This window comes from Orycteropus afer, unplaced genomic scaffold (genome assembly GCF_000298275.1).
Source record: "Orycteropus afer afer isolate SDZICR_OR568_19922 unplaced genomic scaffold, OryAfe1.0 scaffold00012, whole genome shotgun sequence".
Classification (NCBI taxonomy): domain Eukaryota; kingdom Metazoa; phylum Chordata; class Mammalia; order Tubulidentata; family Orycteropodidae; genus Orycteropus; species Orycteropus afer.
Window position 1 is genome coordinate 14,552,294 of NW_006921599.1, and position 16,909 is coordinate 14,569,202.

General features: G+C 41.1%; 1 protein-coding gene across 1 annotated transcript in view; it reads left to right on the forward strand.

Moving 5' to 3' along the window:
- The window catches only part of CAP2 (cyclase associated actin cytoskeleton regulatory protein 2), a 230,110-nt gene that overhangs the window by 174,936 nt on the left and 38,265 nt on the right, over positions 1-16,909 (forward strand). Inside the window, exons 4-6 of the mRNA XM_007951960.2 lie at positions 135-278; positions 632-717; positions 7,510-7,615. Coding sequence (XP_007950151.1) covers positions 135-278; positions 632-717; positions 7,510-7,615 — 336 coding nt within the window. The remainder of the gene's footprint in view (positions 1-134; positions 279-631; positions 718-7,509; positions 7,616-16,909) is intronic.

Genomic DNA, 16,909 nt, shown 5'->3' on the forward strand with positions numbered 1-16,909 from the left:
ATCATGGTATGTTTATTACAGACCACTGGACCAACAGAAAGTCTTGAATATGCCAGCTTAGCCCAGTGCAGACAGAGGTGCTGGTTTCTCTGTTCTGTCCTAAGTAATGATGCTAAATGTCTGTCTGCTTACAGAATGACGTGGCTGCACTGCTGAAACCAATATCGGAGAAAATTCAGGAAATCCAAACTTTCAGAGAGCGAAACCGGGGGAGTAACATGTTTAATCACCTCTCAGCTGTCAGCGAAAGCATCCCTGCCCTGGGATGGATAGCTGTGGTGAGTCCAGACATAATGATACCTACAGCGGGTCGCATTTTTGCACTGTTTAGGAGAAACTCATAGCTGTGGTTCCTGCATTCACCTCTACGCTCCTCCTCCTCAGTCTGATGTACTACGGAAGATTTCTTTCAGGCACAGTGCATCAGCTCCTTCTTACCCTCTGTAATTAATGTTTTATGTTCTGTGGTGTGGAAAGTGTTTCACCAACCTTTGAATACGTTTCACAATTTGCCTCCAGCTTTCAAGTCAGCACCTCCATTGCTTTTCTTCTTCCTTGAGGCATTTTCTTTCTTATCCTGTTTTGTTTTGTTTTTTCCTCCTATGCTTGGGTGACGGTGCTGTTCCCTCAGTCTCCTAAACCTGGTCCTTATGTCAAGGAGATGAATGATGCCGCCACTTTTTACACTAACAGGGTCCTAAAGGACTACAAACATAGGTATGTACCTTCTTTTACTGACCCCTTTTCAATTGATCGTGTATTTGACATTTGTCCCTAAAACTTAACATAGTTAATGAATGATCCCTTTCAAAGGCTCTTAACTAGTATACTATAAACTTTAAGGAGTCCCTGGGTGGTGCCAAAATTTAAGTGCTTGCCTGCTTACTGAAAGGTTAAAGTTCAAGTCTACCCAGAGGTGCTGTGACAAAAAGACCTGGTATCTACTTCTGAATAAAATCAGCCATTGAAAATCCCATTGAACAGTTCTACTCTGACACACTTGAGATCAACATGAGTCAGCACTGACTCAGTGGCAACTGGTACTGGTTATAAACTTTGAGAAAAAACCTGTCTTTGCAGGTAAAGCAAAGTGGAATCAATTATTGAGATAATCTGTGTGTTTTAGAAAGCCTGCCTCAAAGCTCTTGTAATGAATAATCTCTCCCAGCTTGAATGTATGTCACTATTGTATATATCCCTGCCTTAGTGAGACAGCTTTGTAAATGTCAGTTTGTGATGGAACAGCACTATATGGTCCCAAAACTTTTACACTGATCATAGAACAGGCTTTACCCAGGAGCATATGTAGAGTTGGTGGGTAAACAGATACAGAAGAGGAGGAATCAGGAAATGAAGTGCAAATAAAGAACAGAAATGATATGAGGATCTAAATCAGGCCAAAGAGAAACCAGAGATTGAATTAAGATGAAATACAGTTGAGGTGGGGACAGACTTCCATAAGAGTAGCAGCCATTCAGAGAGCTGTGGGAAGCAGATTAGTTTGAACTAAAGGGCTGTGACTGGAAACTAGCTGGAAAGGACCTTGTAGTCTACAGCATAAATTATAGATCTACCACCCATCTGTCAGTTTATCATACTTGTCAGTTTATCTACTGTGGTGGCTTGCATATGGCTCTCATGCTGGAAGCTATGCCACCTGTATATCAAATACTAGCAGTATCACCCATGGGAGACAGGTTTCAGTGGAGCTACTAGACTAAGGTAGACTAGGAAGAAAGGCCTGGCAATGTACTTTTAAAAATTAGCCGGTGAAAATCCTATGGATCACAACAGAAGATTGCCCTAGAGAGTGCTGGATGATGAGCCCTCTAGGTTGGAAAGCACTCAAAATACACAGTGGCTGCAACAGTGGACTCGAGTGTACCAATATATACTCAATAAATATAGATACAAAAGAATTTTTTACAAAATATGTATAAGATATAAAGAATTACCATATAAAGAATTCCTGCACTTCCACTGCTCAGTTTAAGACATATGTACCAATATTTCTTTACTATAAAAAACAGCCACACCTAGAAATTTTACTCCTAGTTATGTTCCTAAGAAAAATGAAAACATGCCCTCACAAAAACTTGTACATGAATGTTCACAGCAGCGTTATTCATAAAAGCAAAATAGTGGAAGCAGCTACAAAGATATCCATCAACAGATGAATGGATAAACAAGGTGTGGTATAGCCATACAAAAGAATATTATTCAGCCACAAAAAGGAGTGAAATATTGGTACATGTTATCTTCGTTACCTAGTGCTGCTATAACAGAATACTACAAGTGGATGGTTTTAACCAGCAGAAATTTATTCCCTCAAAGTTTAAGAGGAGCTCTGGTGGTGTAGTGCCTAAGGCATTTGACTGCTAACCAGAAGGCTGGTGCTTTAAACCCATCAGCCACTCCTCGGAAGGAAGGTTGGGCAATCTACTTCCGTAGTGATACTGCCTCGGAAACCCAAGGAGGGGTCGCTATGAGTTGGATCTGACTCATCAGCAGTGAGTTTGGTTCTGGGAGCTCAGGTAGTGTAGTGCTTAAGGCATTTGACTGCTAACCAGAAGCCTGGCGGTTCAAACCCACCAGCCATTCCTCGGAAGGAAGGTTAGGTCAATCTACTTCTGTAGTGATATCATCTCAGAAACCAAAGGAGGGGTTGCTATGAGTCAGATCCAGTTCAACAGCAGTGAGAGTTTTAAAGTTTAAGAGGCTAAACAAAAATAAAAAACAAACTCACAGCCGTCGTCGAGTCATTTCCAACTCATAGTGATCCCCATTGGGTTTCTGAGGCTGTAAATCTTTACAGAAGTAGATTGCCCAGTCTTCCTTCCAGGGAGCAACTGGTGGGTTTGAACCCCTGACCTTCTGGTTAGCAGTCAAGTGCCTTATCTACTATACCACGAGAGCAACCCAAACTCTAGAAGTCCAAATTCAGGGTGCCAGCTATACAGGAAGGCTCACTTTCTCTGTTGGCTCTGCAGGAAGGTCCTTGTCTCTTTAACTTCTGTTTCCTGGTTCCTTGGAGATCTCTGTATGTCTTAGCATCTCTTTCATCCTGGGTCTAGGAGGTTCTCAGTACAGGGACCCTGAGTCCAAAGGATGTACTCACTCCCTGCTCTTCTTTCTTGGTGATAATCAGGTCCCTCTGATCTCACTTTAATCTCTTTTTTATCTCGAAAGAGATTGTCTCCAGATACAACCTAATCTTGCAGAATGTGTCCTGTCTCATTAACATAACTGTCACTAATCCTTCTTCATTAACATCATAGAGATTCACAACACATAGAATAATTACGTCAGATCACAAACTAGAGGAAAAGTACTGGGAATCACGACCAACCAAGTTGACAGATATTTTGGAGGAAGCAATTCAATCCATAACACATGCTACCACATAAGTGAACCTTGAAAACATTGTGCTGAGTGAGAGAAATGAGCACAAAAGGCCATATATGTTCTGCATCCATTTATATGAAAGATCCAGAATAGGGAAATCCCTAGACAGAAAGTAGGTTAGTGGTTGCCTAGAGCTGAGGTTTGGAAGAATTAGAGAATGACTGCCTATGAGTATGGAGTTTCTTTTTGGAGTGATGAAAATGTTTTTTAATTGATGATTGTGTTGATGATTGCACAATTCTGTTGAACTGTTGAATTATACACTTTAAATGAGTGAATTGTATGGTGTGTGAATTATAACTGAATAAAGCTATTATATTAAAATAAAATAAAAAAATTTAAATAGCCACCAAACCAAACCAAACACACTGCCATCGAGTCGAATCCAACTCATAGCAACCCCTCCTTGGGTTTCCAAAGCAGCATCTCTACGGAAGTAGATTGCCCAACCTTCTTTCCAAGGAGTGGCTGATGGGTTTGAACCGCCAGCCTTCTGGTTAGCAGTCAGATGCCTTAGGTACTACGCTACCAGAGCTCCCAAAATAGCCACAGTGCTTTCCTTATAGAGTGTAGTCATTCTGTGTTGGCAAAATAGGTCTTGTATCTTTTTATCTTTATGGAAAAGCAGTTTTATTATGGAGAAATACTATCTAATTCCAGTATCTCTAGGGGGCCTCTTTCCCTCCTATGATCTCTTCCTACCCCAAGGGAACTTGGTTAAATTATTTATGCTCAGTGACTCATAGTCTTCCTGTACCCACAGAACTGTGATTGAAGTAATTGATCCCAATGACATGATCCAGATGTTGTCATGTTGTGTCAGAGACTATATATACACCAGTTGTTAATTCCAACTCATGATGATCCCATGTGTATCAGAGTAGAACTGTGCTCTATAGAGTTTTCAGTGGTTGATCTTTCAAAAGTAGATCACCAGGCCTTTCTTCTGAGGCTCTGGGCACATCCTTTTGGTTAATAAACAAATGCTTAACCATTTGCACCACCTAGTGATACTGCCTCAGAAACCCAAGTAGGGTCGCTATGAGTCAGGTCCGACTCGATGGCACATAACAACAACAACAACAATAGGGACTCCACTGGAAACTATAAAACCACTACCATCAAGTCAATTCTGACTCATAGTGAACCTTGATTGGGCTTCCAAGGCCATCAATATTTATGGAAGTAGATTGCCTCATCTTCCTCCTGAGGAGCACCTGGTGGGTTTAAACCACCAGCCTTCTGGTTAGGAGCCAAATGCCTTAACTCAAACCAAAAACCAAACTCCCTGCTGTAGAGTCAGTTTGAACTCATAATGACCCCTCCTTTGTTTTCCGAGGTGGTATTACTGCAGAATTAGATTGCCCAATCTTCCTTCTGAAGAGTGGCTGGTGGGTTTGAACCGCCAGCCTTAGCAGTCAAATGCCTTAGGCACTATGCCACTAGAGCTCCTATGCCTTAACTAGAGACTATAGAATTGTGCAATATGAATGAGGAAAGGCATCAGAGAAGATACCCTGCTCTTACCAACTAAAAGTAACAGTTCAGAAATGAACAAGTTTAGTTCTAAAATCTGGGTGTTAAAATATGCCAGCATGAACAAATACCTATAGTCACATCCATATCAGAAAATACTTTCTGCACTTAGTCCTTTTTTTTTTTTTTTTTTTTCAGTATGTACACACAGACTTATATGGGCCTATTCAGGACACCTTAGGCTTCATCACCTAGGCCTCTGCCTTTTTTTGCATATCACCCTTGGAAGCCATTTTTATTTTTTATCTCTATCTCGGCTCAACAACTCCTGTCCTCCTCCCCATCCCTACTTGACTGTATGTTGGGGTCATCATGCATGTTGGTGATTCTCCAGGTAACAGCATATTCAAGAGAGTTGAGTTTTCCACATTTTTCGTACACATATAAAAACAAAAACCAAACTCACTACCATTGAGTCAATTCCAACTCATAGCAACCCCCATTGGGTTTCAAAGGCTGTTAATCTCTACAGAAGTAGATTGCCCTATCTTCCTTCCTCAGAGCAGCTGGTGGGTTTGAACTGCTGACCTTCTGATTGGCAGCCAAATACCTTATCCACTATACCACCAGAGTCCGGTATTTGCCCCACAATGCCAGTTACTAAGTAGAAAATGTACTTCTGGCATCATCAGAGGACAACTCAAGCCTATTGAACCACCAAGCTAGAGCGGCAATTTCGTTCCCTTACCTCTTGTTGTTGTTGTTGTTATGTGCCGTCGAGTCAAACCCAACTCATAGTGACCCCTCCTTGGGTTTCCGAGGCAGTATCACTACGGAAGTAGGATTGCCCAACCTTCCTTCCGAGGAGTGGCTGGTGGGTTTGAACCGTCAGCCGTCTGGTTAGCAGGCAAGTGTCTTAGCCACTATGCTACCAGAGCTCCCGCCCTTACCTCTAGGAGGAGTTAAATCAGCCCCAAGTCACTTTTGAACTTCTAGGGGTGGTAACTCAACAAATGCAGAATGTTCCACATCCCCCCACTATTTATAAGCAGACCCCAGTCTGCCATACCTTCCCTCTGTGGGCTCAGTGAGGGCTGTGGGATGTTGTCTTATTTACCTAGGACTGTTGGAACACAGATAGGCAAGTGGGTGGCTTTAAAGAACGGAAATTTATTTTCTCACTGTTCTGGAGCCTGAATCAGTTCTGGAGGTACAAAACATGCTCAGAAAAAAATCATTATCAACAAGAGCTTTAACAATAGAGATTTCCTTCAGTGACTAGCTTCAGATTAATTGCCTAGATACTTAATTAAATTTTTGTTAACTGGAATTTCATCATCTCATTCAGAGTGGTAAAAAGAAAAATGGAGGGTGGGCATTATCAAAAGGAAATGCAACTATTTTCATCTACCTATAATTTTAATATTTCTAATATTTCTTTTAATCCTGTATGTTAATTGCTATGAAAGGTAAGCATTTCAGTACTTTTTTTTGTTCAATAAAGTATGGATAAAAATACTTATCATGCTTTGCCTAGCTTGGATTGTCACTCTGAATATCAAATAAGATAATTTAAATGTCCTTTGAGAAGTATGAAGTGTTACTCATTTGTAGGAAATGAGTGTCATTTTTCTTATGATACCAGCTTTCTCTTACCATTCATAAATGACTACATTTGTCCAATTAGGTTATGCTTTGAATTGACTTAATAAATTAGAAAGCAAGCAAAGCAACTTTTTTCTTTTCCATACCATTCTCACTCCTGAGCAGTGGTCATGAGGCTTGATGTCACCTAATGAGGTAATTCATGGTGTCAATCCCGTCTGAGCAGACCCAGCCAACAAACTTCCACCTCATGGATGGAGTGACTGGCCTTGCCCTGCCTGTCCCGGCCCCATCCCAGCAGCTCCCCAAGCTCTTCCCCTCACCCATTTGGCCAAGGCAGAGACCATCCTCTCTGCCCAATGGCAGGCTCCATGGGCTACCTGCCCACACCTGGATTGGTGAGTGATAGGGGAGAGAGGTGACAAGTTACCACACTGGGTGACAGGTGACACCAACCCTAGTGATTGCCACTGCCTTGGTAGTGCCTCCCCAGCTGCAGTACATAACACACACACACACACACCACTGCCACCTCCAAAACTAGGGACTCCAGGGTGATTTTGGTGTCACCCCCTCTGACAGTGTCAAGTGGTGTTGTCCCCATTCCCTTAGTGATGCCCCTGTTCCTGAAAGCATATTATTTTTCATTTGGCATCAGATGCAGTAAAGAAAGAATTAGTCTCCCCTCCATAGTCACCTCCTCATTAGAGATGAATGAATTTGATGAAACCAGAAACAGTGCCCCAGGCTTCTCAGTTTGGTAATGTCCCCTCTTCTGTGGCCCAGCCTGCTCCACATTTGGAGCTCAGGTACTGGACCATCCACTGCCTTATCCCAGGAGAGTACTGGGCCAACTTCCTCCCAACAGTCTTTTCAGAGTCAGTTCACAGATCTGGGGCTAGGAAGGCAGTTGTTCCAGGGCCATCCAGAGCTTTATACACTGGATAGCTTTGTGCCCTCAATCTTTTTAAAATGTATCTTACATCCTAACTTTGCTCTCTGCCACTTTCCTTTATAACACAGTGATCTGCGCCATGTCGATTGGGTGAAGTCATATTTGAACATTTGGAATGAGCTCCAGGCATACATCAAGGAACACCACACCACAGGCCTCACTTGGAGCAAAACAGTAAGTACCCGGTTCGCTCCCACTTGGGTAGCAAGTGGCCAAGAAAATATTCATGAAAATAGTCATACTCATTGGCCTAGTTACCTCACGCTTCAGAATTTACCTCAAGGAAAGCATAAGATAAACCACGTATGTCAAAAGCTGTTTATGGAAATGTCACTTGTAATAAAGAAATGTCTTCCTACATGACATACAGAAAGACATATGGACGTACAGAAAGAAGATGGTTAAGTTCTCTATGGTAAAAATGCAATGAAACACTCTGAAGTCATTGAAAACATGAGATGATTACATGTACAACTGTTTACCAATTCATGTGAAGTGAATAAGTCAAGCTCAAAAATTTATGAATAAGACGGAATATGTGTTCAGAAATTGTGATGAAGACTGAAGGGAACAGGAAGTTGAGAAGGGTTGTAATTTTTAAGAAGTCAATCCTAGCAATCTTAGTAATATCCTAGTGGTTGAATAAAAATCCCAGCCTGTGTCTGTTCCCACTTTAATTCCCAGGTTAATCTGACCTGTGCCTTCTTCTTCAGTTTGGTGTCTCCTGTCTTCCTATGTTTCACTGAGTATACCAGCAATACCAAACTCCTTGTGGTATCATGGATACACTTCATGTTGAATCATTATTACATTGAACCAAATGAAATTGTATTCTTTCATATTATTTAACCTCTATTGCATGGGGCCAGTGGTGGTCCAGTGGTAGAATTCTCCCCTTCCATGCAGGAGACCCAGGTCAATTCCCAGCCAATGCCCATCATGCACAGCCACCACCCATTGGTCATTGAGGCTTGTGTGTTGCTATGATGCTAAACAGATGTCAGTGGAGCTTCCAGACTAAGACAGACTAGGAAGGAAGGTCTGGTGACCCACTTCTCAAAATGAACTAGTAAAAACATATGGATCATATGGTCTGATCTACAACCAGTCATGGAGATGAAGCAACATTTTGATCCGTTGTACATGGGGTCACCATGAATCAGGGGCCAACTCAATGACAGCTAACAACCTTTATTGCAATATCCTGAACATATACCATGCTATATAACTCAACTCCCTGGGCAAAACACCCCTACCCCTTCTTAAACTGGCTTAACTGCTATGCAGCCTATAAGACTCAGTTCAAAGATCACTTCTTTGAGAACCTTCCTTGGTCTCACTTGGCTCCTCTTCTAGGATGGACAGCTCTCCTCTGTGCCTCTTCTGTATGTTGACTAGACCTCAATCATAGCACTTAGCATATGGATCTGTAATTTTCTATGTAACACTGGGACTCTCCCCACTTGACTGAAAACTCATCTCTCCATCCAGTCCCTAGATAGGTTCTGGTACTAAGTAAGTACTCAGTAAATGGTTGAACTAAATTGTGAATTTGGGGAATCTTAGACTCTCCTTTGCCCTTTTTAGTTGCTGTACTTGTTATAGAAAGGCTTGTCATGAAAGCTCCCTTCAGTTAACAATGAAATGGTATTTTTAAGTGGTTACAGTGGATGGTCTGACCACTACAGTGGATGGTAGTAAATGAGAAGATGAAGTGGCACATTTGTGAATTCCATTCAAAGGTCAAATACTCACTCTCCTGATAGCTATACTCCAGCATCTAATTCTTCATGTCAGAATGTTGGTGTCAATATTAAAAAACACACTACCATTGAGTTGATTCCAACTCATAGCAACCCTTTAGGACAGAGTATAACTATCCCATAAAGTTTCCAAGACTGTAAATCTTACAGAAGCAGACTGCCTCATCTTTCTCCCACAGAGTGGCAGGTAGGTTCTAACCACCAACCTTTTGGTTAATGCTTTAACCACTCTGCCACTAGAGCTTCTGGGTGTCAGTATAGTAGGCTTGATATGAAGGCTGAGTTTATGATTTTTCAAGGGATTATGGGACTTCTACATTGTTACTCAACACTGAGCCCTAAATACTGACACTTCTTTTTTTTTTTTTTCTACTTTGCCTCTTTTCTTTATAACTCTGAAATGCACAGTGAAAAATATAACTAAATTGGTTGATTTCTTTTCTTCTGCCTACAATATTATGATTTTTGAGAAGAGAGTTCATAAGCATTTGAAGGGTTTTAGTAAGGAAGGCTATGTGTGAATGTGAATGGCTGTTTACATAGACTAATTGGGATTATTTTTCATCCATTTCCATGTGATACTGTTTCTTGTAGCTTAATTTGTCATAGAGAGGAACTTTGCCATAGATATGGCCATTATTAGAGAATAGTAAACTAAAATATCAGGAATCCTTGGATCTATTATTATTTCATGTTAGACAGATACAAGAAGGAGTCCTTGGGTAGTGCAAATGGTTAATACGCTCAGCTGCTAACTGAAAGGTGGAAGGTTCAAGTCTACCCAGAAATACCTCAGAAGAAAGGGCCAGTAAACTATTTCCAAGGTATCAGTCATTGAAAACCCCATGGAGCGCGACTGAGTTGCCAGGAGCCAGAGTCGACTCTACAGCAACTGTTTTCTTTTAACTACAAGAGGACTGAGAATCCATTTGTGGAAAATAATTGTAACAACAAATGCTAGCCTGTTAATGCTCTGAGGCCCATAGGAAAATAATAGAAAAATTATTTTTAAGTAGTTTGGATATCTTTAATGCAACATACAAAGCCAAGTAATTGTGTTTTTGAAAATGAATGAGAAAAACTGGTTATTAATTTTAGAAAATATATAGATGTTTTCCTTTGTTATAGGGTGAATATTTATCTTTTCATTATGTTCATTAGAAATATATGCTTTGTGATGACTTTCAAGCTTTTTAAGACAATTCATAGGAAGGAATACACTTTACACACAAACACACACACAACATACACATTGCTGAAACACATCCCACAAAACAGTACTTTCTTTTACCATGTATAATGCATTCAGATACTTTCCTTTCTATTTTAATTTTTATAAAATTCTAGCTGAGACCCACTAACTTGATTTCATGACTTGTGAAGGGATCATGTCCAACATTTTGAAAAACATGTTATAAAACATAAATATTACTTTGTACAAAACATAAATGATCTATGGAGCATCACTGGGCATCATGTATTCCTGTAACAGTAATACCAGCTATTATTAATTGAGCACATATTATGCCATGTTGTTGTTGTTGTTACGTGCCGTCAAGTTGGCCCCAACTCATAGCGACCCCTCCTTGAGTTTCCGAGGCAGTATCACTACAGAAGTAAGATTGCCCAACCTTCCTTCCGAGGAGTGGCTGGTGGGTTTGAACCGCCAGCCTTCTGGTTAGCAGTCAAGTGCTTTAGCCACTATGCTACCAGAGCTCCTTATTATGCCATGGGAAAATTCTATTCAGAATGGCAATTGTTATAAAGCAGAGCATCTACATCAGTTCTTTAAAAGAAGAGTGGGGTGATAAAGTTTGGGTCAACTGCTAAAAATGAAAAATATTTACGGTAAGAAAATGTTGGTTCTGAAACAAAATCATACCACAAAATCTTTTGACAAACCAAGACATTTGTATAGAAACATACTTTCCTGATATTTTTCTCCTCTTCTTCTAAGGTTTGGGGTTGTGGGGAACCTATTAAAAAGTATATTATAAAAATCATACATTTAATTTTAAAATTACATTTCTATTTTCAATTATAATTACAATTCAATTACAATTCAAAAGATTCTGAAGCTTTATATAGTATAAATTAAAATAATTTCTCCTCACTGATTAAGAACTGTTGGAAGACCAGAAAAATGATAAACAGATATAGCCAGGTTCACAGCACCCCTGCAAAGAAGAAAGAAAAGGCTTTGAGAATTGCCTGATCAGATGTCCTTGGGGAAGAAAAACATGATAAAATCATTTCATTTATTCATTCACTAATTACAATTGTGTAAATACCGTGTGTTGATAAAATGATAAGGATCAGGAGAGAATGTAGAATTATTTGGGGCTGCAGTTCACAGATGCCACAACAGTAAGGAAAAAAACAAGCCAAACTCACTGCCACTGAATCAATTCTGACTCATAGCAACCCCCGTTGGGTTTCCAAGGCAATAGATCTTTACAGAAGTAGATTGCCTCATCTTCTTCCTGCGGAGCAGCTGGTGGGTTTGAACCGCCAACCTTCATGGTTAGCAAGCAAATGCCTTACCCACTAAGCCACCAGAGCTCCTTACAACATTAAGAAGATTTGAAAAATCAATTTATCTTAATGGACGAGGCGACTTACAATACCCTTACGTGCACTACAAAAAGTTATGGCTACTTAACATCTCAAGTATTTTGAGTAATTGTTATTTTCTTCTATTTTCAAATTGGATTTTGAGATTTACATTTTGTGGGGTTTTTAGCAACCAACCACATGCTGCTCAAGACTTTGCATTTCCAAGGGTGCACTGCTCTGAGAATTCTTCATTTCTGAGCTAATAGTTGGAACTGAATTTGCCTGTTCTCACCTCTTGACCTTTGCATTCAAGAAACAGCTGTGCCAGGCAACTGTTGCTTTAGTCAGTTGTCACCACAAAATGCACAACTTTGAGGGGACCAATTTCTCTGGACAGGGATTGGAGCAAGTGTGTGTGTGTGTGTGTGTGTGTGCGCGCGCGCGTGCACGCGCATGTGCACGTATATGCCTACACAAGTGTAGCGGGTGGGAGATGCTTTGGGGGAGAAAGCAGCTGTAGAGTCATCTATCTGGAATTTCTCATCATTTATGCTTACCATGGTAAATGGGATCTTCTTGTTTCTGCAAGCCCCCCCCCCCAAGACTCCACAGTCTTAACTAAGAAGACTCCACAGTTTTTATTTAGCTTGATCATTGGGGCCTTTTTTTCATATGAATGTACATGGTTTCCTTGATACCAGGTTTCACATACACTTTGTTGAAGCATTTTATTGAATTATTGCTCTCTTGGCATGAACCCAGTAGAGACACTGTCACCATCCCATGCAGTTGGCCAGATTTGTAATATTCTTTGGCAATTTTTTCAAATCAAAGCTCTAAAGCTGAGAGACTAAGATCTAGTCTTTACACTTATAATTACAAAATAATTTATTTTTTTCTATGACCTGTCCAGATCAGCCTTTTTTTTTTTTCCCCTGTATTGTTTTTTTAATTATTATTTATGAATAAAGCAACCTAAAATAAGTCCAGATGATATTAGGGGCAGCTTCCTGCTGATTTGCTTACAAAAAAAAAGAAAAAGAAAACAAACAGGAGAGTGAATGAAACCAGACTCCAATCTGGAGTCCCCACCCTCCCAGCCATTTTAGGGCTTTCTTGGCCTAAGAAAGGTGCTCTGGTGGTGCAGTACCTAAGACATTTGACTACTAACCAGAAGGTTGGTGGTTCAACCCCCCAGCCCCTCTGCAGTAATAATCTACTACCTCAGAAACCACTGGGGATCACTATGAGTCAGAATCAACTCAGTAGCAGTGGGGTTTGGTTTTGGTGACTTAAAATCATTGAGCCCAATCTTCTTCAGTAGCAATTCTGGCCAGGGCAAAGGAGCTGGGGTAGGGGACAGACTCTGGACAAGGCAGGGGGAGGGCTCCCATTCCCACAACTGGACTCTGAGCTGCAAAGAGCCCAGTAGGAGAAAGGAGGGGAAGGTGACAGTGAGTGTAAAAATGGCATGGTGGTGGGGGCATCCTACCTACTCTATCTTCATGAGAGGGAAGAATCCCCATCAGCAGCATCAGTCCCAGGCTTATTCCTATGAGGGAGAGGTCAGACACACTTCCTTTCGACCAATTCTAACACCAACTGTTGCTCCCAAGTCACTCTCTGCTGAGTTCAATAATTCATTGAGATGCCCACACAGAACTCATAGACTATACTCACAATTATGGGATTTATTAGATAAGTAACAGATTAAAAGTCAGGATTGACTCAAGATACAGTTCTTTGGTCAAGACAGCAAAACTGAACGATCCTGTCTTTAGGATTCCATACACCTTATGTGCATGGTCTCAACACCACAAGGTGCCATGTACCTTATTTACATTATTAGCAAGCTGTCCAATCCCCTCGGTGGGCCAAAAGCACCTCATTTGCATAGTACCACATAGTTATTTGGTGGGAGTTACAAAGACTCTGACTAGAAAAGCCATATTAAGTAATTCACTGCACCACAGCTGAGTGTTATGGTCAAGACTCTATGATCTGTCCACCCCCAAAAGCAAGTACCATAGGGTAGTGTCTACCTGGAGAGAGTCTCTCTGGGCCAGGGTAGTCCATTCTTCTTCCTCCTGAACCCAGGTTCCAATGCAAGAGGAGTATGACTAGAGGACTTGCTCAATGTCAGAAACAATAAATTAGCACTAAGAAAATATCTTTTTTTACAAAAAAGAAAAAAAGACAAAGGTCTTTTTATATCATCAATTTGGAGTCTGGGGAGCTGTGGGGAGAAGGCATGAGCTGTGGGCCAGTGGGGTACCACACTAGGGCTAGGAGGTGATGAGGGGATTGGGCACCATTGCCAATTCAAGACCCTGTCTTCTAAGGCCCTAGCATTGGCTTCTTCCTCCATCACTTGAAAGGCATCCAGTCTAGACTCCTGGTAAGAGGCCAGCCAGACTTGAGAAATCAATACAGAGGGACCTTAGAGCCAGGGAAGAGGAGTGTAAGCCCTGGGCACCACACTCTCCCTCCCTCCTTCAGTCCTTCATGGAAGGACACAATCTGGTCTGTATGGATCTGGCCGGAGAAAGATCATGAAAAGAATTCCATAACTAAGATAAAATATTATTGTTTTCTTAATTTTTTGGTGTTAAAATTGTTGGCATATTTCTGTCTTTTCATGTGTCTTTCTGAATCACTTTAGTTTTGTGAACAACCTAAGGCATTTGACTGCTAATCAGAAGCCTGGCTGTTCAAACCCACCAGCCACTCCTCAGAAGGAAGATCGGGCAATCTACTTCCATAGAGATACTGCCTTGGAAACCCAAGGAGGGGTCACTATGAGTCAGAAAGCAGTGAGTTTTTTGAGGGTATAATTGTAGAGTAGAATAAAACTACACAGAGTTAGATGTATGTAACATTTATATAACCATGATGCAGTTCTTAATGTTAATATTTTGGATTTTAAAAATCTGTCCTATTCACTTCCTTAAAAAGCTGCAAATAGAAATTCTATATGATCCTGCTATACAATTAACACACTGTCCTCGAGGCAGATCCAACTCATAGCAACCCCTCCTCAGGTTTCCGGGGTGGTATCACTATTGAAGTAGATTGTCCAAACTTCCTTCTGAGGAGTGGCTGTTGGGTTTGAACCTCCAGCCTTCTGGTTAGCAGTCAAATGCCGTAGGCACTATGCCACCAGAGCCGCCAACTACTAGGTGTATATCCTAGGGAGATAAGAGCTGTGAGACAAACAGATATTTGCACACCCATGTTCATTGCAGCATTTTTCACAATAGCAATAAGATGATAACAACCTAAATGCCCATCAACAAACTATGGTACATACACACAATGGAGTACTATGCAACGTAAAGAACAACAGTGAATCAGTGAAACAGCTCATAACATGAATGAAACTAGAGGACATTATGCTGAGTGAAATTAGTCAATCACAAAAGGAAATATTGTATGAAGCCACTATTGTAAAAAGCCAAGAAAAGGTTTATGCACAAAAAGAAATATTCCTTGATGGTTATCAGAGATAGGAAGAGAAGGAAAGGTAAACCACTAACTAGAGGGTAGACACATATTAACTTGGGTGAAGGAAAAGGCAATGTACAATAAGGGGGATATATCTGTTTCATAAATCACTTGTTAAATTTAAACATGAAATTTTTGCATGTATTTTGTTGTTGTTAGATGCTGTGGTGGTTAAGTTTTTGTGTCAACTTGGCTGGGCCTGGTTGAGTGGCTGGGCAGCTGGTGGTAGTTATTCCCCATGATGAGACTGGCAATCAGCTCCATGGTGGGATCTACCACAAGCACCTGAGGAGCTGCTTTGGGCATGTGGTCCACTTCCCATATATAAGCAGCAGCTTTGGGAATGGTTTCTAGCTTATGACATGCTTGAACCCCGCATGTGGCCAAGTCATTTGTTCAGCAGCCTGCCATGCTCTGCCAATCTTGGGACTTTTAATGGGCTTGAATTAATGGCCTGGCATGTGGTTTGGTAATATTGGGACTGTACCTTATTACTTGTCAACCTTGGGCTTGGCAGCCTCAGCAGCCAGCAGCTGTCTGAGTGAAGAAAAGCCTCCAGCTTCAGTGGGCTGAGAGCAGGAGGCAGAACTGAAGCCCAAGGTTGAGGGGCTTTAACCCAGTCCCTAGAGCCTGGCACTTTAAACTCAGACTTAAAGCCTCCAAATTTTAAGAATAAACTCCTGTTTGGTAGGGCCATCCCATTTGTGGTATATTCTTGTCAGAGCAGCACTAGGTAACCAGAACAGATGCCAACTCATAGCGACTCTATACACAACAGAATAAAAAGCCACCCAGTCCTGCCCCATCCTCACAATCCTTGCTATGCTTCAGCTCATCATTGCGGCCCCTCTGTCAGTCCATCTCATTGAAGGTCTTCCCCTATTTTGCTGATCCTCTGCTTTAGCAAGAGTGATAACTTTCTCCAAGGACGATGTGTTTTAGGGTGTTTCAAAATGACTCTGGCATCAAAATAGCATGTATCCCATAGTTTCTGGTAAATAAAAGATGCCTAATGAATGTTTTTGAATGAAAAAAAATTGCCTTATTCTCCAACTTATCATTCCTACCCTCTCTAGGTGGTTAAAATTACAAACAAAGTCGTTCCCAAAGCAGGATACTTTGTGATCACTCTTTTTCCTCCAGGTAGATATTTCCTTTCAGCCTGTTTCTGAACGTAAAGGCCAAATGTCCATTAACAAAGTGAAAGCTTAACTATTTGCTTTTGATCAGATTAAAACTCAGCCAGAGGGTATGTTAACTTATTATAAATAATATAGACTCTATAGTGTGTCATTAAATATGGATGCCTTTTAAGTTTTCAACTCTTCTGGTCTTGCTAGATATTTCTAAAAGAAAACTGTTCTCACCCTTTTATACCTAAAGGTTCCTTTAGGACTTGGACAAAGCCCATTTCTTAGATTTTTAATCCAAATGAGTGAGTAGTCTTAGAGGAGGCATTGGCGATTCAGTGATAGAATTCTCACGTTCCGTGCTGGAGACCTGGGTTCGATTCCTGGCCAGTGTACCTCATGTGCAGGCACTATCTCTCTGTCAGTGAAGGTTTGTTCTCATCGCTGTGATGCTGTGGTCGTTAAGTTTGTGTGTCAACTTGGCTGGGCCTCGTTGAGTGGCTGGGCAGCTGGAT